This window comes from Oncorhynchus nerka, linkage group LG18, assembly GCF_034236695.1.
Source record: "Oncorhynchus nerka isolate Pitt River linkage group LG18, Oner_Uvic_2.0, whole genome shotgun sequence".
Classification (NCBI taxonomy): Eukaryota; Metazoa; Chordata; class Actinopteri; order Salmoniformes; family Salmonidae; genus Oncorhynchus; species Oncorhynchus nerka.
Window position 1 is genome coordinate 1,182,991 of NC_088413.1, and position 22,704 is coordinate 1,205,694.

Genomic DNA, 22,704 nt, shown 5'->3' on the forward strand with positions numbered 1-22,704 from the left:
CAGGAAGGGGTTACTACAGGAAGGGGTTACTACAGGAAGGGTTTACTACAGGTAGGGGTTACTACAGGAAGGGGTTACTACAGGTAGGGGTCACTACAGGAAGGGGTCACTACAGGTAGGGGTTACTACAGGTAGGGGTTACTACAGGTAGGGGTCACTAAAGGAAGGGGTTACTACAGGAAGGGGTTACTACAGGTAGGGGTTACTACAGGTAAGGGTTACTACAGGTAGGGGTTACTACAGGAAGGGGTTACTACAGGAAGGGGTTACTACAGGAAGGGGTTACTACAGGTAGGGGTTACTACAGGTAGGGGTTACTAGGGGTTACTACAGGTAGGGGTTACTACAGGAAGGCGTTGCTACAGGTTACTACAGGACGGGGCTACTACTGGAAGGGGCTACTACTGGAAGGGGTTACTACAGCTACAGGTTACTACAGGTAGGGGTTACTACAGGTAGGGGTTACTACAGGTAGGGGTTACTACAGGAAGGGGTTACTACAGGAAGGCATTACTACAGGAAGGGGTTACTACAGGAAGGCGTTACTACAGGTAGGGGTTACTACAGGAAGGTGTTACTACAGGTTACTACAGGAAGGGGTTACTACAGGAAGGCGTTACTACAGGAAGGGGTTACTACAGGAAGGTGTTACTACAGGAAGGCGTTACTACAGCTACAGGTTACTACAGGAAGGCGTTACTACAGGAAGGTGTTACTACAGCTACAGGTTACTACAGGAAGGCGTTACTACAGCTACAGGTTACTACAGCTACAGGTTACTACAGGAAGGGGTTACTACAGCTACAGGTTACTACAGGAAGGGGTTACTACAGGAAGGGGTTACTACAGGAAGGGGTTACTACAGGAAGGGGTTACTACAGGAAGGGGTTACTACAGCTACAGGTTACTACAGGAAGGGGTTACTACAGGAAGGGGTTACTACAGGAAGGCGTTACTACAGGAAGGGGTTACTACAGGAAGGTTACTACAGGAAGGGGTTACTACAGGAAGGCGTTACTACAGGAAGGGGTTACTACAGGAAGGGGTTACTACAGCTACAGGTTACTACAGGAAGGGGTTACTACAGCTACAGGTTACTACAGGAAGGGGTTACTACAGGAAAGTGTTACTACAGGTAGGGGTTACTACAGCTACAGGTTACTACAGGAAGGGGTTACTACAGCTACAGGTTACTACAGGAAGGGGTTACTACAGGAAGGCGTTACTACAGGAAGGGGTTACTACAGGTTACTACAGGAAGGCGTTACTACAGGAAGGCGTTACTACGGGAAGGCGTTACTACGGGAAGGCGTTACTACGGGACTACGGGAAGGCGTTACTACAGGAAGGCGTTACTACAGGAAGGCGTTACTACAGGAAGGGTTTACTACAGGAAGGTGTTACTACAGCTACAGGTTACTACAGGACAGGGTTACTACAGGTAGGGGTTACTACAGGTAGGGGTTACTACAGTTAGGGGTTACTACAGGTTACTACAGGACAGGGTTACTACAGGTTACTACAGGTAGGGGTTACTACAGGTTACTACAGGTAGGGGTTACTACAGGTTACTACAGGTAGGGGTTACTACAGGTATGGGTTACTACAGGTAGGGGTTACTACAGGTTACTACAGGTAGGGGTTACTACAGGTTACTACAGGAAGGGGTTACTACAGGAAGGCCTTTACCACAAGTTACTACAGGTTACTACAGGAAGGGGTTACTACAGGAAGGGGTTACTACAGGAAGGGGTTACTACAGGAAGGGGTTACTACAGGAAGGGGTTACTACAGGAAGGGGTTACTACAGGAAGGGGTTACTACAGGAAGGGTTTACTACAGGTAGGGGTTACTACAGGAAGGGGTTACTACAGGTAGGGGTTACTACAGGAAGGCGTTACTACAGGAAGGCGTTACTACAGGAAGGGTTACTACAGGAAGGGGTTACTACAGGAAGGGTTTACTACAGGAAGGGGTTACTACAGGAAGGCGTTACTACAGGAAGGGGTTACTACAGGAAGGGGTTACTACAGGAAGGGGTTACTACAGGAAGGGGTTACTACAGGTTACTACAGGTAGGGGTTACTACAGGTTACTACAGGAAGGGGTTACTACAGGAAGGGGTTACTACAGGAAGGCCTTTACCACAAGTTTCTACAGGTTACTACAGGTTACTACAGGAAGGGGTTACTACAGGAAGGGGTTACTACAGGAAGGGGTTACTACAGGAAGGGGTTACTACAGGAAGGGGTTACTACAGGAAGGTGTTACTACAGGAAGGGGTTACTACAGGTAGGGGTTACTACAGGAAGGCGTTACTACAGGAAGGGCTTACTACAGCTACAGGTTACTACAGGAAGGGGTTACTACAGGATCCCTTTACAGAGAGGAACAGCATCCCGTTAGAGAGAGGAACAGCATCCCTTTAGAGAGAGGAACAGCATCCCTTTAGAGAGAGGAACAGCATCCCTTTAGAGAGAGGAACAGCATCCCTTTAGAGAGAGGAACAGCATCCCTTTAGAGAGAGGAACAGCATCCCTTTAGAGAGAGAACAGCATCCCTTTAGAGAGAGGAACAGCATCCCTTTAGAGAGAGGACCAGCATCCCTTTAGTGAGAGGACCAGCATCCTGTTAGAGAGAGGAACAGCATCCCTTTAGAGAGAGGAACAGCATCCCTTTAGAGAGAGGAACAGCATCCCGTTAGAGAGAGGAACAGCATCCCGTTAGAGAGAGGAACAGCATCCCTTTAGAGAGAGGACAGCATCCCTTTAGAGAGAGGACAGCATCCCTTTAGAGAGAGGACCAGCATCCCTTTACAGAGGACCAGCATCCCTTTAGAGAGAGGAACAGCATCCCTTTAGAGAGAGGAACAGCATCCCGTTAGAGAGAGGAACAGCATCCCGTTAGAGAGAGGAACAGCATCCCTTTAGAGAGAGGACCAGCATCCCTTTACAGAGGACCAGCATCCCTTTAGAGAGAGGACCAGCATCCCTTTAGAGAGGAACAGCATCCCTTTAGAGAGAGGAACAGCATCCCTTTAGAGAGAGGAACAGCATCCCGTTAGAGAGAGGAACAGCATCCCTTTAGAGAGAGGTACAGCATCCCTTTAGAGAGAGGAACAGCATCCCTTTAGAGAGAGGAACAGCATCCCTTTAGAGAGAGGAACAGCATCCCTTTAGAGAGAGGAACAGCATCCCTTTAGAGAGAGGAACAGCATCCCTTTAGAGAGAGGAACAGCATCCCTTTAGAGAGAGGAACAGCATCCCTTTACAGAGGAACAGCATCCCGTTAGAGAGAGGAACAGCATCCCTTTAGAGAGAGGTACAGCATCCCTTTAGAGAGAGGAACAGCATCCCTTTAGATCCCTTTAGAGGAACAGCATCCCTTTAGAGAGAGGAACAGCATCCCTTTAGAGAGAGGAACAGCATCCCTTTAGAGAGAGGAACAGCATCCCTTTAGAGAGAGGAACAGCATCCCGTTAGAGAGAGCAACAGCATCCCTTTAGAGAGAGGAACAGCATCCCTTTAGAGAGAGGAACAGCATCCCGTTAGAGAGAGGAACAGCATCCCTTTAGAGAGAGGAACAGCATCCCTTTACAGAGGAACAGCATCACTTTACAACATTGTCATATTAATCTCCACCCCTGTTTTTCAGAGATAGTCCGGACTCCCTGCCTGTGTTCCTAGGGGAGAATGAAGCCAAGAAGGGCTGTACCATTACGCAGATGGGGGACAACATGTTTGCTGCTGTCCAGTGAGTGTCCTCCACAGCATGGACCATCTAACACAACGAGGAACACATGGACCATCTAAACTAACACAACGAGGAACACATGGACCATCTAAACTAACACAACGACAAGAGAGTCCACTGGTTGGTGTGGTCATGGGATGGGACAGAGATGGTGTGGTCATGGGATGTGGCAGAGATGGTGTGGTCATGGGATGGGACAGAGATGGTGTGGTCATGGGATGGGACAGAGATGGTGTGGTCATGGGAGGGGACAGAGATGGTGTGGTCATGGTGTGGTCATGGGATGGGGACAGAGATGGTGTGGTCATGGGATGGGACAGAGATGGTGTGGTCATGGTGTGGTCATGGGATGGGGACAGAGATGGTGTGGTCATGGGATGGGACAGAGATGGTGTGGTCATGGGATGGGACAGAGATGGGTGTCATGGGATGGGACAGAGATGGTGTGGTCATGGGATGGGACAGAGATGGTGTGGTCATGGGATGGGACAGAGATGGTGTGGTCATGGGAGGGGACAGAGATGGTGTGGTCATGGGATGGGACAGAGATGGTGTGGTCATGGGGTGGGACAGAGAGGGTGTGGTCATGGGATGGGACAGAGATGGTGTGGTCATGGGATGGGACAGAGATGGTGTGGTCATGGGATGGGACAGAGATGGTGTGGTCATGGGAGGGGACAGAGATGGTGTGGTCATGGGATGGGACAGAGATGGTGTGGTCATGGGAGGGACAGAGATGGTGTGGTCATGAGATGGGACAGAGATGGTGTGGTCATGGGATGGGACAGAGATGGTGTGGTCATGGGATGGGACAGAGATGGTGTGGTCATGGGAGGGACAGAGATGGTGTGGTCATGGGATGGGACAGAGATGGTGTGGTCATGGGATGGACAGAGATGGTGTGGTCATGGGATGGGACAGAGATGGTGTGGTCATGGGATGGGACAGAGATGGTGTGGTCATGGGAGGGGACAGAGATGGTGTGGTCATGGGAGGGGACAGAGATGGTGTGGTCATGGGATGGGACAGAGATGGTGTGGTCATGGGATGGGACAGAGATGGTGTGGTCATGGGAGGGGACAGAGATGGTGTGGTCATGGGGTGGGACAGAGATGGTGTGGTCACGGGATGGGACAGAGATGACTCACATTGCTTGTTTCTCTCCATCCCTTTTTACCTCTCTCCTCACCCCCTGCTCCCCTCCCTCCCCCCTGCTCTCTCCTCCCTCACCCCCTGCTCTCTCCTCCCTCACCCCCTGCTCTCCCTCCCTCACCCCCTCCCCTCCCCCCCCCTGCTCTCTCCTCCCTCCCTCACCCCCCCCCTGCTCTCTCCTCCCCCTCACCCCCTGCCCCCTCCCTCACCCCCCTGCTCTCTCCTCCCTCCCCCCCCCCCTCCCCCTGCTCTCTCCTCCCTCACCCCCTGCTCTCTCCTCCCTCACCCCCCTGCTCTCTCCTCCCTCCCCTCCCCCTCCCCCTGCTCTCTCCTCCCTCCCCCCCCCTGCTCTCTCCTCCCTCACCCCCCCCTGCTCTCTCTCCTCCCCCCCTCCCCCCTGCTCTCTCCTCCCCTCCCCCCCTGCTCTCTCCTCCCCCACCCCCCTGCTCTCTCCTCCCCTCCCCCCCCTGCTGCTCTCTCCCCCCCCCCACCCCCTGCTCTCTCCTCCCTCCCCCCTCTCCTCCCTCACCCCCCTGCTCTCTCCTCCCCCCCCCCTGCTCTCTCCTCCCTCACCCCCCTGCTCTCTCCTCCCTCCCCCCCCCCCCCTGCTCTCTCCTCCCTCTCCCCCTGCTCTCCCTCCCCTCCTCCCCCCCTGCTCTCTCCTCCCTCTCCCCCCTGCTCTCTCCTCCCTCTCCCCCCCTCCTCTCTCCTCCCTCACCCCCCCGCTCTCTCCTCCCCTCTCCCCCCCTCTCTCTCCTCCCTCACCCCCCTGCCTCTCCTCCCTCCCCCCTGCTCTCTCCTCCTCACCCCTCCCCCCTGCTCTCTCCTCCCTCACCCCCCTGCTCTCCCTCCCCCTCACCCCCTGCTCTCTCCTCCCTCACCCCCTGCTCTCCTCCTCCCCCCCCTCCCTCCCTCCCCCCCTGCTCTCTCCTCCCTCACCCCCCCCTGCTCTCTCCTCCCTCACCCCCTGCTCTCTCCCACCCCCTGCTCTCTCTCCCCCCCCCCTGCTCTCTCCTCCCTCACCCCCCTGCTCTCTCCTCCCTCACCCCCCCTGCTCTCTCCTCCCTCACCCCCTGCCTCTCCTCCCTCCTGCTCTCTCCTCCCTCACCCCCTCCCCCTGCTCTCTCCTCCCTCCCCCCTGCTCTCTCCTCCCTCACCCCCTGCTCTCTCCTCCCTCTCCCCCCCCTGCTCTCTCCTCCCTCTCCCCCTGCTCTCTCCTCCCTCTCCCCCTCCCTCCACCCCCTGCTCTCTCCCCCCCTCTCCCCCTGCTCTCTCTCCTCCCTCTCCCCCTCTCTCTCCTCCCTCAGAGATCTCTCCTCCTCCCTCTCCCCCTGCTCTCTCCTCCCTCACCCCCTGCTCTCTCCTCCCTCACCCCCCTCTGCTCCCCTCCTCTCCCCCCCTGCTCTCTCCTCCCTCACCCCCCTCTCCTCCTCCCTCTGGGCTCTCTCCTCCCTCACCCCTCTGAGGGTGGGCGTAGGAAGGGAAGGCTCCCCCTGCTCTCTCCTCCCTCACCCCCCTCTCTCCTCCTCCCTCCCCCTTTTCCCTGGAGCAGAAGACCAAAGGCATGAAGCAGAGGACCCTCAAGGTAATCTCCCCTCCTGAGACGGTCACCCCCTGCTCTCTCTGAGACCCCACCCCCCTGACTCCCCCTCACCCCCTGCTCTCTCCTCCCTCAACACCCTGCTCTCTCCGGTCACCAGAAGGTCTCTCCCCCTACCCCCTGACGGTCTCCTAGAAGGTAACACCCTCCCACCCCCTGCTCTCTCCTCCCTCTCCCCCTGCTCTCTCACCCTCCCGTACTGAGACTCCTCCCTCTCCCTGCTCTCTCCCCCCTCACCCCACCCCCTGCTCTCTCCTCCCTCACACCCCCTGCTCTCTCCTCCCTCACCCCCCTGCTCTCTCCTCCCCCCCACCCCCTGCCTGAGACTCTCCCCCCCCCCCTAACTCCCCCTGCTCTCTCCTCCCTCCCCCCGTACCCCGCTGAGACTCTACTCCTCCCCCTCCCCCCTCCTCCCTCCCTCCCCCCCTCTACTCCCTCTCCCCCTGCTCTCTCCTCCCTCACCCCCCTGCTCTCTCCTCCCTCTGACCCCCTGCTCTCTCCTCCCTCACCCCCCCTGCTCTCTCCTCCCTCACCCCCTGCTCTCTCCCTCCCCCCCCTGACTCCCCCCCCTCCCCTCCCCCCCCTGCTCTCCCTCCCTCACCCCCCCCTGCTCTCTCCTCCCTCACCCCTCCCCCTGCTCTCCCTCCCCCTCCCCCTGCTCTCTCCTCCCTCCCCGTACTGAGACCCCCCCTGCTCTCCCTCCTCCCTCCCTCCCCCCTCTCTCCCCTCCCTCCCCTCCCCCTCTCTCCTCCCTCACCCCCCTCTCTCCTCCCTCCCCCCCTAACACCCCCTGCGTCCCCCCTGCTCCCCTCCCCCCCCTCTCTCCTCCCTCACCCCCCCCTGAGCGGTAACCCCCCTCCCCTGAGACTCTCCCTCCCCCCTGTAACTCCCCTCACTGAGAAGGTAACACCCCTCCTGAGACTCTCCTCCTCCCCCCCTCCCCCGTCCTCCCCGGTACTCCCTCCTCCCTCACCCCCGAAGGTAACACCCCCCCCCTCACCCTCCCCCCGCTAGAAGGTCCCCCCCTCTCTCTCCCTCCCCCGGTACTCTCTCCCTCCCCCCCGTCCTGAGACCTCTCCTCCCTCCTCCCCCTCTGAGACTCTACTCCTCCCCTCCCCGTAACACCCCCCCCCTCCTGAGACTGTACTAGAAGGTAACACCGCTCTCCTCCCTCCCCCCCCCCCCGGTACTCTCTCCCTCACCCCGTCACCCCCCTAACACCCTCCCTCCTCCCCCCCCTGACTCTCACCCCCTCTGAGACGGTAACACCCCCGCTACTGAGACTCACCCCCTAACACCCCCTACTCTCCCCCCTAACTCCCCTCACCCCCGGTGCTCTCCTCCCTCACCCCCCTGCTCTCTCCTCCCTCACCCCCCTGCTCTCTCCTCCCTAACCCCCCCTCCCCTCTCTCTCCCCCTCTGCCCAAACTCTCCCTCCTTCTCCATCTCTCTCTCCTTCAGTCTATTTCTGAGGAAGAGGAAGGAGAGGGTGGGCTGAAGGGGGCAAGGCTCTGGATAACCCCGTGGAGAGGAGTAACGGACTAGAAGGTAACCTGGAGCAGAAGACCAAAGATGACAGAGAGACAAGAAGGTAACACCCCGTACTGAGACGGTACTAGAAGGTAACACCCCGTACTGAGACGGTACTAGAAGGTAACACCCCGTACTGAGACGGTACTAGAAGGTAACACCCCCTACTGAGACGGTACTAGAAGGTAACACCCCGTACTGAGAAGGTAACACCCCCCGTACTGAGACGGTACTAGAAGGTAACACCCGTACTGAGACGGTACTAGAAGGTAACACCCCGTACTGAGACGGTACTAGAAGGTAACACCCCGTACTGAGACGGTACCTAACACCCCGTACTGAGACGGTACTAGAAGGTAACACCCCGTACTGAGACGGTACTAGAAGGTAACACCCCCTACTGAGACGGTACTAGAAGGTAACACCCCGTACTGAGACGGTACTAGAAGGTAACACCCCGTACTGAGACGGTACTAGAAGGTAACACCCCCGTACTGAGACGGTACTAGAAGGTAACACCCCGTACTGAGACGGTACTAGAAGGTAACACCCCGTACTGAGACGGTAACACCCCGTACTGAGACGGTACTAGAAGGTAACACCCCGTACTGAGACGGTACTAGAAGGTAACACCCCGTACTGAGACGGTACTAGAAGGTAACACCCCGTACTGAGACGGTACTAGAAGGTAACACCCCTGTACTGAGACGGTACTAGAAGGTAACACCCCTGTACTGAGACGGTACTAGAAGGTAACACCCCGTACTGAGACGGTACTGAAGGTAACACCCCGTACTGAGACGGTACTAGAAGGTAACACCCCGTACTGAGACGGTACTAGAAGGTAACACCCCGTACTGAGACGGTAACACCCCGTACTGAGACGGTACTAGAAGGTAACACCCCGTATTGAGACGGTACTCCTAACACCCCGTACTGAGACGGTACTAGAAGGTAACACCCCGTACTGAGACGGTACTAGAAGGTAACACCCCGTACTGAGACGGTACTAGAAGGTAACACCCCGTACTGAGACGGTACTAGAAGGTAACACCCCGTACTGAGACGGTACTAGAAGGTAACACCCCGTACTGAGACGGTACTAGAAGGTAACACCCCGTACTGAGACGGTACTAGAAGGTAACACCCCGTACTGAGACGGTACTAGAAGGTAACACCCCGTACTGAGACGGTACTAGAAGGTAACACCCCGTACTGAGACGGTACTAGAAGGTAACACCCCGTACTGAGACGGTACTAGAAGGTAACACCCCGTACTGAGACGGTACTAGAAGGTAACACACCGTACTGAGACTGTACTAGAAGGTAACACCCCGTACTGAGACGGTACCAGAAGGTAACACCCCGTACTGAGACGGTACCAGAAGGTAACACCCCGTACTGAGACGGTACTAGACGGTAACACCCCGTACTGAGACGGTAACACCCCGTACTGAGACGGTAACACCCCGTACTGAGACGGTACTAGAAGGTAACACCCCGTACTGAGACGGTACTCCCACACCCCGTACTGAGACGGTACCTGACACCCCGTACTGAGACGGTACCAGAAGGTGACACCCCGTACTGAGACGGTACTAGAAGGTAACACCCCGTACTGAGACGGTACTAGAAGGTAACACCCCGTACTGAGACGGTAACACCCCGTACTGAGACGGTACTAGAAGGTAACACCCCGTACTGAGAAGGTAACACCCCCTACTGAGACGGTACTAGAAGGTGACACCCCGTACTGAGACGGTAACACCCCGTACTGAGACGGTACTAGAAGGTAACACCCCGTACTGAAGGTAACTAGAAGGTAACACCCCGTACTGAAGGTAACACCCCGTACTGAGACGGTACTAGAAGGTAACACCCCGTACTGAGACGGTACTAGAAGGTAACACCCCTGTACTGAGACGGTACTAGAAGGTAACACCCTGTACTGAGACGGTACTAGAAGGTAACACCCCGTACTGAGACGGTACCAGAAGGTAACACCCCGTACTGAGACGGTACTAGAAGGTAACACCCCGTACTGAGACGGTACTAGAAGGTAACACCCCGTACTGAGACGGAAGGTAACACCCCGTACTGAGACGGTACCAGAAGGTAACACCCCGTACTGAGACGGTACTAGAAGGTAACACCCCGTACTGAGACGGTACTAGAAGGTAACACCCCGTACTGAGACGGTACTAGAAGGTAACACCCCGTACTGAGACGGTACTAGAAGGTAACACCCCGTACTGAGACGGTACTAGAAGGTAACACCCCGTACTGAGAAGGTAACACCCCGTACTGAGACGGTACTAGAAGGTAACACCCCGTACTGAGACGGTACTAGAAGGTAACACCCCGTACTGAGACGGTACTAGAAGGTAACACCCCGTACTGAGACGGTACTAGAAGGTAACACCCCGTACTGAGACGGTACTAGAAGGTAACACCCCGTACTGAGACGGTACTAGAAGGTAACACCCCGTACTGAGACGGTACTAGAAGGTGACACCCCGTACTGAGACGGTACTAGAAGGTAACACCCCGTACTGAGACGGTACTAGAAGGTAACACCCCGTACTGAGACGGTACTAGAAGGTAACACCCCGTACTGAGACGGTACTAGAAGGTAACACCCCGTACTGAGACGGTACTAGAAGGTAACACCCCGTAAGGTACTAGAAGGTAACACCCCGTACTGAGACGGTACTAGAAGGTAACACCCCGTACTGAGACGGTACTAGAAGGTAACACCCCGTACTGAGACGGTACTAGAAGGTAACACCCCGTACTGAGACGGTACCAGAAGGTAACACCCCGTACTGAGACGGTACTAGAAGGTAACACCCCGTACTGAGACGGTACTAGAAGGTAACACCCCGTACTGAGACGGTACTGAGAAGGTAACACCCCGTACTGAGACGGTACTAGAAGGTAACACCCCGTACTGAGACGGTACTAGAAGGTACACCCATCGTACTGAGACGGTACTAGAAGGTAACACCCCGTACTGAGAAGGTAACACCCCGTACTGAAGGTAACACCCCGTACTGAGACGGTACTAGAAGGTAACACCCCGTACTGAGACGGTACTAGAAGGTAACACCCCGTACTGAGACGGTACTAGAAGGTAACACCCCGTACTGAGACGGTACTAGAAGGTAACACCCCGTACTGAGACGGTACTAGAAGGTAACACCCCGTACTGAGACGGTACTAGAAGGTAACACCCCGTACTGAGACGGTACTAGAAGGTAACACCCCGTACTGAGACGGTACTAGAAGGTAACACCCCGTACTGAGACGGTACTAGAAGGTAACACCCCGTACTGAGACGGTACTAGAAGGTAACACCCCGTACTGAGACGGTACTAGAAGGTAACACCCCGTACTGAGACGGTACTAGAAGGTAACACCCCGTACTGAGACGGTACTAGAAGGTAACACCCCGTACTGAGACGGTACTAGAAGGTAACACCCCGTACTGAGACGGTACTAGAAGGTAACACCCCGTACTGAGAAGGTAACACCCCGTACTGAGACGGTACTAGAAGGTAACACCCCGTACTGAGACGGTACTAGAAGGTAACACCCCGTACTGAGACGGTACTAGAAGGTAACACCCCGTACTGAGACGGTACTAGACGGTAACACCCCGTACTGAGACGGTAACACCCCGTACTGAGACGGTAACACCCCGTACTGAGACGGTACTAGAAGGTAACACCCCGTACTGAGACGGTACTAGAAGGTAACACCCCGTACTGAGACGGTACTAGAAGGTAACACCCCGTACTGAGACGGTACTAGAAGGTAACACCCCGTACTGAGACGGTACTAGAAGGTAACACCCCGTACTGAGACGGTACTAGAAGGTAACACCCCGTACTGAGACGGTACTAGAAGGTAACACCCCGTACTGAGACGGTACCAGAAGGTAACACCCCGTACTGAGACGGTACTAGAAGGTAACACCCCGTACTGAGACGGTACTAGAAGGTGACACCCCCTGTACTGAAGGTAACACCCCCTACTGAGACGGTACTAGAAGGTAACACCCCGTACTGAGACGGTACTAGAAGGTAACACCCCGTACTGAGACGGTACTAGAAGGTAACACCCCGTACTGAGACGGTACTAGAAGGTAACACCCCGTACTGAGACGGTACTAGAAGGTAACACCCCGTACTGAGACGGTACCAGAAGGTAACACCCCGTACTGAGACGGTACTAGAAGGTACCACCCCGTACTGAGACGGTACTAGAAGGTGACACCACGTACTGAGACGGTAATAGAAGGTAACACCCCGTACTGAGACGGTACTAGAAGGTAACACCCCGTACTGAGACGGTACTAGACGGTAACACCCCGTACTGAGACAGTACTAGAAGGTAACACCCGTACTGAGACAACCCCCCGTACTGAGACGGTACTAGAAGGTAACACCCCGTACTGAGACGGTACTAGAAGGTAACACCCCGTACTGAGACGGTACTAGAAGGTAACACCCCGTACTGAGACGGTAACACCCCGTACTGAGAAGGTAACACCCCCTACTGAGACGGTACTAGAAGGTGACACCCCGTACTGAGAAGGTAACACCCCCTACTGAGACGGTACTAGACGGTAACACCCCGTACTGAGACGGTACTAGAAGGTGACACCCCGTACTGAGACGGTACTAGAAGGTAACACCCCGTACTGAGACGGTACTAGAAGGTAACACCCCGTACTGAGACGGTACTAGAAGGTGACACCCCGTACTGAGAAGGTAACACCCCGTACTGAGACGGTACTAGAAGGTAACACCCCGTACTGAGACGGTACTAGAAGGTAACACCCCGTACTGAGACGGTACTAGAAGGTAACACCCCGTACTGAGACGGTACTAGAAGGTAACACCCCGTACTGAGACGGTACTAGACGGTAACACCGCGTACTGAGACGGTACCAGAAGGTAACACCCCGTACTGAGACGGTACTAGAAGGTACCACCCCGTACTGAGACGGTACTAGAAGGTGACACCCCGTACTGAGACGGTAATAGAAGGTAACACCCCGTACTGAGACGGTACTAGAAGGTAACACCCCGTACTGAGACGGTACTAGAAGGTAACACCCCGTACTGAGAAGGTAACACCCCGTACTGAGACGGTACTAGAAGGTAACACCCCGTACTGAGACGGTACCAGAAGGTAACACTCCGTACTGAGACGGTACTAGAAGGTAACACCCCGTACTGAGACGGTACTAGAAGGTAACACCCCGTACTGAGACGGTACTAGAAGGTAACACACCGTACTGAGACGGTACTAGAAGGTAACACCCCGTACTGAGACGGTACTAGAAGGTAACACCCCGTACTGAGACGGTACTAGAAGGTAACACCCCGTACTGAGACGGTACCAGAAGGTACCACCCCGTACTGAGACGGTACTAGAAGGTGACACCCCGTACTGAGACGGTAATAGAAGGTAACACCCCGTACTGAGACGGTACTAGAAGGTAACACCCCGTACTGAGACGGTACTAGAAGGTAACACCCCGTACTGAGAAGGTAACACCCCGTACTGAGACGGTACTAGAAGGTAACACCCCGTACTGAGACGGTACCAGAAGGTAACACCCCGTACTGAGACGGTACTAGAAGGTAACACCCCGTACTGAGACGGTACTAGAAGGTAACACCCCGTACTGAGACGGTACTAGAAGGTAACACACCGTACTGAGACGGTACTAGAAGGTAACACCCCGTACTGAGACGGTACTAGAAGGTAACACCCCGTACTGAGACGGTACTAGAAGGTAACACCCCGTACTGAGACGGTACTAGAAGGTACCACCCCGTACTGAGACGGTACTAGAAGGTGACACCACGTACTGAGACGGTAATAGAAGGTAACACCCCGTACTGAGACGGTACTAGAAGGTAACACCCCGTACTGAGACGGTACTAGACGGTAACACCCCGTACTGAGACAGTACTAGAAGGTAACACCCCGTACTGAGACGGTAACACCCCGTACTGAGACGGTACTAGAAGGTAACACCCCGTACTGAGACGGTACTAGAAGGTAACACCCCGTACTGAGACGGTACTAGAAGGTAACACCCCGTACTGAGAAGGTAACACCCCCTACTGAGACGGTACTAGAAGGTGACACCCCGTACTGAGAAGGTAACACCCCCTACTGAGACGGTACTAGACGGTAACACCCCGTACTGAGACGGTACTAGAAGGTGACACCCCGTACTGAGACGGTACTAGAAGGTAACACCCCGTACTGAGACGGTACTAGAAGGTAACACCCCGTACTGAGACGGTACTAGAAGGTGACACCCCGTACTGAGAAGGTAACACCCCGTACTGAGACGGTACTAGAAGGTAACACCCCGTACTGAGACGGTACTAGAAGGTAACACCCCGTACTGAGACGGTACTAGAAGGTAACACCCCGTACTGAGACGGTACTAGAAGGTAACACCCCGTACTGAGACGGTACTAGACGGTAACACCGCGTACTGAGACGGTACCAGAAGGTAACACCCGTACTGAGACGGTACCAGAAGGTACCACCCCGTGAGACGGTACTAGAAGGTGACACCCCGTACTGAGACGGTAATAGAAGGTAACACCCCGTACTGAGACGGTACTAGAAGGTAACACCCCGTACTGAGACGGTACTAGAAGGTAACACCCCGTACTGAGAAGGTAACACCCCGTACTGAGACGGTACTAGAAGGTAACACCCCGTACTGAGACGGTACCAGAAGGTAACACCCCGTACTGAGACGGTACTAGAAGGTAACACCCCGTACTGAGACGGTACTAGAAGGTAACACCCCGTACTGAGACGGTACTAGAAGGTAACACACCGTACTGAGACGGTACTAGAAGGTAACACCCCGTACTGAGACGGGTAACACCCCGTAGAAGGTAAGAAGTAACACCCCCACCCCGTACTGAGACGGTACTAGAAGGTAACACCCCGTACTGAGACGGTACTAGAAGGTAACACCCCGTACTGAGACGGTACTAGAAGGTAACACCCCGTACTGAGACGGTAACACCCCGTACTGAGACGGTACTAGAAGGTAACACCCCGTACTGAGACGGTACCAGAAGAAGGTAACACCCGTACTGAGACGGTACTAGAAGGTAACACCCCGTACTGAGACGGTACTAGAAGGTAACACCCCGTACTGAGACGGTACTAGAAGGTAACACCCCGTACTGAGACGGTACTAGAAGGTAACACACCGTACTGAGACGGTACTAGAAGGTAACACCCCGTACTGAGACGGTACTAGAAGGTAACACCCGGAGACGGTACTAGAAGGTAACACCCCGTACTGAGACGGTACTAGAAGGTAACACACCGTACTGAGACGGTACTAGACGGTAACACCCCGTACTGAGACGGTACTAGAAGGTAACACCCCGTACTGAGACGGTACTAGAAGGTAACACCCCGTACTGAGACGGTACTAGAAGGTAACACCCCGTACTGAGACGGTACTAGAAGGTAACACACCGTACTGAGACTGTACTAGAAGGTAACACCCCGTACTGAGACGGTACCAGAAGGTAACACCCCGTACTGAGACGGTACTAGAAGGTAACACCCCGTACTGAGACGGTACTAGACGGTAACACCCCGTACTGAGACGGTAACACCCCGTACTGAGACGGTAACACCCCGTACTGAGACGGTAACACCCCGTACTGAGACGGTACTAGACGGTAACACCCCGTACTGAGACGGTACTAGAAGGTAACACCCCGTACTGAGACGGTAACACCCCGTACTGAGACGGTAACACCCCGTACTGAGACGGTACTAGAAGGTAACACCCCGTACTGAGACGGTAACACCCCGTACTGAGACGGTACTAGAAGGTAACACCCCGTACTGAGACGGTACTAGAAGGTAACACCCCGTACTGAGACGGTACTAGAAGGTAACACCCCGTACTGAGACGGTACTAGAAGGTAACACCCCGTACTGAGAAGGTAACACCCCGTACTGAGACGGTACTAGAAGGTAACACCGCGTACTGAGACGGTACTAGAAGGTAACACCCCGTACTGAGACGGTACTAGAAGGTAACACCCCGTACTGAGACGGTACTAGAAGGTAACACCCCCTACTGAGACGGTACCACCCCGTACTGAGACGGTACTAGAAGGTAACACCCCGTACTGAGACGGTACTAGAAGGTAACACCCCGTACTGAGACGGTACTAGAAGGTAACACCCCGTACTGAGACGGTACTAGACGGTAACACCCCGTACTGAGACGGTACTAGAAGGTAACACCCCGTACTGAGACGGTAACACCCCGTACTGAGACGGTACTAGAAGGTAACACCCCGTACTGAGACGGTACTAGAAGGTAACACCCCGTACTGAGACGGTACTAGACGGTAACACCCCGTACTGAGACGGTACTAGACGGTAACACCCCGTACTGAGACGGTACTAGAAGGTAACACCCCGTACTGAGACGGTACTAGAAGGTAACACCCCGTACTGAGACGGTACTAGAAGGTAACACCCCGTACTGAACGGTACTAAAAGGTAACACCCCGTACTGAGACGGTAACACCCCGTACTGAGACGGTACTAGAAGGTAACACCCCGTATTGAGACGGTACCAGAAGGTAACACCCCGTACTGAGACGGTACTAGAAGGTAACACCCCGTAGAGACGGTACTAGAAGGTAACACCCACTGTACTAGAAGGTAACACCCCGTACTGAGACGGTACTAGAAGGTAACACTACTGAGACGGTACTAGAAGGTAACACCCCGTACTGAGACGGTACTAGAAGGTAACACCCCGTACTGAGACGGTACTAGAAGGTAACACCCCGTACTGAGACGGTACTAGAAGGTAACACCATACTGAGACGGTACTAGATGGTAACACCCCGTACTGAGACGGTACTAGAAGGTAACACCCCGTACTGAGACGGTACTAGAAGGTAACACCCCGTACTGAGACGGTACTAGAAGGTAACACACCGTACTGAGACTGTACTAGAAGGTAACACCCCGTACTGAGACGGTACCCAGAAGGTAACACCCCCCCACTGAGACGGTACTAGAAGGTAACACCCCGTACTGAGACGGTACTGTAGAATACTGAGACGAACACCCCGTACTGAGACGGTAACACCCCTACTGAGACGGTACTAGAATAACACCCTGTACTGAGACGGTACTAGAAGGTAACACCCTGTACTGAGACGGTACTAGACGGTGTACTGAGACGGTAACACCCCGTACTGAGACGGTAACACCCCGTACTGAGACGGTACTAGAAGGTAACACCCCGTACTGAGACGGTAACACCCCGTACTGAGACGGTACTAGAAGGTAACACCCCGTACTGAGACGGTACTAGAAGGTAACACCCCGTACTGAGACGGTACTAGAAGGTAACACCCCGTACTGAGACGGTACTAGAAGGTAACACCCCGTACTGAGAAGGTAACACCCCGTACTGAGACGGTACTAGAAGGTAACACCGCGTACTGAGACGGTACTAGAAGGTAACACCCCGTACTGAGACGGTACTAGAAGGTAACACCCCGTACTGAGACGGTAACACCCCGTACTGAGACGGTACTAGAAGGTAACACCCCCTACTGAGACGGTACCACAAGTACCACCCCGTACTGAGACCACTAGAAGGTAACACCCCGAACGGTACTAGAAGGTAACACCCCGTACTGAGACGGTACTAGAAGGTAACACCCCGTACTGAGACGGTACTAGACGGTAACACCCCGTACTGAGACGGTACTAGAAGGTAACACCCCGTACTGAGACGGTAACACCCCGTACTGAGACGGTACTAGAAGGTAACACCCCGTACTGAGACAGTACTAGAAGGTAACACCCCGTACTGAGACGGTACTAGAGGTAACACCCCGTACTGAGACGGTACTAGACACCCCCGGCTGAGACGGTACTAGAAGGTAACACCCCGTACTGAGACGGTAACACCCCCCTACTGAGACGGTACTAGAAGGTAACACCCCGTACTGAGACGGTACTAGAAGGTAACACCCCGTACTGAGACGGTACTAGAAGGTAACACCCCGTACTGAGACGGTACTAGAAGGTAACACCCCTACTGAGACGGTACCACCCCGTACTGAGACGGTACTAGAAGGTAACACCCCTTACTGAGACGGTACTAGAAGGTAACACCCCGTACTGAGACGGTACTAGAAGGTAACACCCCGGGCTGAGACGGTACTAGACGGTAACACCCCGTACTGAGACGGTCTAGAAGGTAACACCCCGTACTGAGACGGTAACACCCCGTACTGAGACGGTACTGAAGGTAACACCCCGTACTGAGACGGTACTAGAAGGTAACACCGTACTGAGACGGGTCAGAAGGTAACACCCGTACTGAGACGGTACTAGACGGTAACACCCCGTCTGAGACGGTACTAGAAGGTAACACCCCGTACTGAGACGGTACTAGAAGGTAACACCCCCGTACTGAGACGGTACTGAAGGTAACACCCCGTACTGAGACGGTACACAAGGTAACACCCCGTACTGAGACGGTAACACCCCCGTACTGAGACGGTACTAGAAGGTAACACCCCGTATTGAGACGGTACCAGAAGGTAACACCCTGTACTGAGACGGTACTAGAAGGTAACACCCACTGAGACGTAACACCCCGTACTGAGACGGTACAGAAGGTAACTGAGACGGTACTGAAGGCATACACCGTACTGAGACGGTACTAGAAGGTAACACCCCGTACTGAGACGGTACAGAAGGTAACACCCCGTACTGAGACGGTACTAGAAGGTAACACCCCGTACTGAGACGGTACTGAAGGTAACACACCGCTGAGACGGTACTAGACGGTAACACCCCGTCTGAGACGGTACTAGAAGGTAACACCCCGTACTGAGACGGTACTAAAGGTAACACCCGTACTGAGACGGCTGAAGGTAACACACCGCTGAGACTGTACTAGAAGGTAACACCCTTACTGAGACGGGTACAGAGGTAACACCCCGTACTGAGACGGTACTAGAAGGTACTAGAAGGTAACACCCCGTACTGAGACGGTACTAGACGGTAACACCCCGTACTGAGACGGTAACACCCCGTCTGAGACGGTAACACCCCGTACTGAGACGGTACTAGAGGTAACACCCCGTACTGAGACGGTAACACCCCGTACTGAGACGGTAACACCCCGTACTGAGACGGTACTAGAAGGTAACACCCCTTACTGAGACGGTAACACCCCGTCTGAGACGGTACAGAAGGTAACACCCCGTACTGAGACGGTACTAGAAGGTAACACCCCGTACTGAGACGGGCAGAAGGTAACCCCCGTACTGAGACGGTACTAGAAGGTCCCCGTACAGAAGGTAACACCCCGTACTGAGACGGTACTAGAACAACACGGGTACTGAGACGGGGCACTAGAAGGTAACACCCCGTACTGAGACGGTACTAGAAGGTAACACACCGTACTGAGACGGTAACACCCCGGGGCTGAGACGGTACTAGAAGGTAACACCCCCTACTGAGACGGTACCACCCCGTACTGAGACGGTGACTGAAGGTAACACCCCGTACTGAGACGGTACTAGAAGGTAACACCCCGTACTGAGACGGTCAAGGTAACACCCACTGAGACGGTACTAGACAACACCCCGCTGGACGCTGAAGGTAACACCCCGTACTGAGACGGTAACACCCCGTCTGAGACGGTACTAGAAGGTCACCCCGTACTGAGACGGTACTAGAAGGTAACACCTCAACTGAGACGGTACGAAGGTAACACCCCGCTGAGACGGTACTAGGGTAACACCCCGTCTGAGACGGGTACTAGAAGGTAACACCCACTGAGACGGTAACACCCCGTACTGAGACGGTACTAGAAGGTAACACCCCGTACTGAGACGGTCTAGAAGGTAACACCCCGTACTGGACGGTACTAGAAGGTAACACCCCGTACTGAGACGGTAACACCCCGTACTGAGACGGTACAGAAGGTAACACCCCGTGAGACGGTACCAGAAGGTAACACCCGGGACGGTACTAGAAGGTAACACCCCGTACTGAGACGGTACTAGAAGGTAACACCCCGTACTGAGACGGTACTAGAAGGTAACACCCCGTACTGAGACGGTACTAGAAGGTAACACACCGTACTGAGACGGTACTAGAAGGTAACACCCCGTACTGAGACGGTACTAGAAGGTAACACCCGCTGGGACGGTACTAGAAGGTAACACCCCGTACTGAGACGGTACTAGAAGGTAACACACACTGAGACGGTACTAGACGGTAACACCCCACACGGCTGAGACGGGCTAGACACCCCGTACTGAGACGGGTCACAGGTAACACCCCGTACTGAGACGGTACAGAAGGTAACACCCCGTACTGAGACGGTACTAGAAGGTAACACCCTTACTGAGACGGGTACTAGAGGTAACACCCCGTACTGAGACGGTAACACCCCGTACTGAGACGGTAACACCCCGTACTGAGACGGTACTAGACGGTAACACCCTGTACTGAGACGGTACTAGAAGGTAACACCCCGTACTGAGACGGTACTAGACGGTAACACCCCGTACTGAGACAACACCCCGCACAGACGGTAACACCCCGGGGCTGAGACGGTACTAGAAGGCAACACCCCTTGAGACGGTAACACCCCGTACTGAGACGGTACTAGAAGGTAACACCCCGTACTGAGACGGTACTAGAAGGTAACACCCCGTACTGAGACGGTACTAGAAGGTAACACCCCGTACTGAGACGGTACTAGAAGGTAACACCCCGTACTGAGAAGGTAACACCCCGTACTGAGACGGTACTAGAAGGTAACACCGCGTACTGAGACGGTACTAGAAGGTAACACCCCGTACTGAGACGGTACTAGAAGGTAACACCCCGTACTGAGACGGTAACACCCCGTACTGAGACGGTACTAGAAGGTAACACCCCCTACTGAGACGGTACCACCCCGTACTGAGACGGTACTAGAAGGTAACACCCCGTACTGAGACGGTACTAGAAGGTAACACCCCGTACTGAGACGGTACTAGAAGGTAACACCCCGTACTGAGACGGTACTAGACGGTAACACCCCGTACTGAGACGGTACTAGAAGGTAACACCCCGGGCAGACGGTAGACCCCGCACTGAGACGGTACTAGAAGGTAACACCCCGTACTGAGACGGTACTAGAAGGTAACACCCCGTACTGAGACGGTACTAGAAGGTAACACCCCGTACTGAGACGGTACTAGACGGTAACACCCCGTACTGAGACGGTACTAGAAGGTAACACCCCGTACTGAGACGGTAACACCCCGTACTGAGACGGTACTAGAAGGTAACACCCCGTACTGAGACGGTAACACCCCGTACTGAGACGGTACTAGAAGGTAACACCCCGTACTGAGACGGTACTAGAAGGTAACACCCCGTACTGAGACGGTACTAGAAGGTAACACCCCGTACTGAGACGGTACTAGAAGGTAACACCCCGTACTGAGACGGTACTAGAAGGTAACACCCCGTACTGAGACGGTACTAGAAGGTAACACCCCGTACTGAGACGGTAACACCCCGTACTGAGACGGTACTAGAAGGTAACACCCCGTACTGAGACGGTACCAGAAGGTAACACCCCGTACTGAGACGGTACTAGAAGGTAACACCCCGTACTGAGACGGTACCAGAAGGTAACACCCCGTACTGAGACGGTACTAGAAGGTAACACCCCGTACTGAGACGGTACTAGAAGGTAACACCCCGTACTGAGATGGTACTAGAAGGTAACACCCCGTACTGAGACGGTACCAGAAGGTAACACCCCGTACTGAGACGGTACCAGAAGGTAACACCCCGTACTGAGACGGTACTAGAAGGTAACACCCCGTACTGAGACGGTACTAGAAGGTAACACCCCGTACTGAGACGGTACCAGAAGGTGACAGTCTAACCGCCCCCTGTCCATGTTCAGGTTGTCACCAAGACGTTCCATGGAGCCGGCCTGGTGGTTCCTGTTGATCAGAATGATGTTGGTTACCGGGAGCTGCCGGAGACAGACGGTAAGACTCTGCAACACTCTACATTTACATTTTACATTTAAGTCATTTAGCAGACGCTCTTATCCAGAGCGACTTAGAACACTCTAGAACAGTGGCAACTAGGTTTGGTCTCGAGCTAATGTTTTTGGTAGCTCAGTGGGCCAGAACATAATTTGTTTATAATATAAACCCAATGCAAAGGCCTACACTACAAGTAGAACACTCTAGAACCACTCGAATACTCCAGAACACTCCATACCACTGTAGAACCACTTGAATACTCCAGAACACTCCATACCACTGTAGAACACTCTAGAACCACTCAGATACTCCAGAACACTGTAGAATACTCTAGAACCACTCACTAGGCTACACTGGGGCGGCAGTGTAGCCTAGTGGTTAGAGCATTGGACTAGTAACCGAAAGGTTGCAAGTTCAAATCCCCGAGCTGACAAGGTACAAAATCTGTCGTTCTGCCCTTGAACAGGCAGTTAACCCACTGTTCCTAGGCCGTCATTGAAAATAAGAATTTGTTCTTAACTGACTTGCCCAGTAAAATAA

General features: G+C 54.2%; 1 protein-coding gene across 1 annotated transcript in view; it reads left to right on the plus strand.

Moving 5' to 3' along the window:
- Nucleotides 1–22,704, plus strand: part of LOC135561676 (histone PARylation factor 1) — a 41,770-nt gene that overhangs the window by 7,747 nt on the left and 11,319 nt on the right. The window contains 5 exon segments of the mRNA XM_065003409.1: nt 3,655–3,753; nt 7,967–7,999; nt 8,001–8,077; nt 8,080–8,096; nt 22,077–22,164. Of these exon segments, the coding sequence (XP_064859481.1) occupies nt 3,655–3,753; nt 7,967–7,999; nt 8,001–8,077; nt 8,080–8,096; nt 22,077–22,164 (314 nt within the window).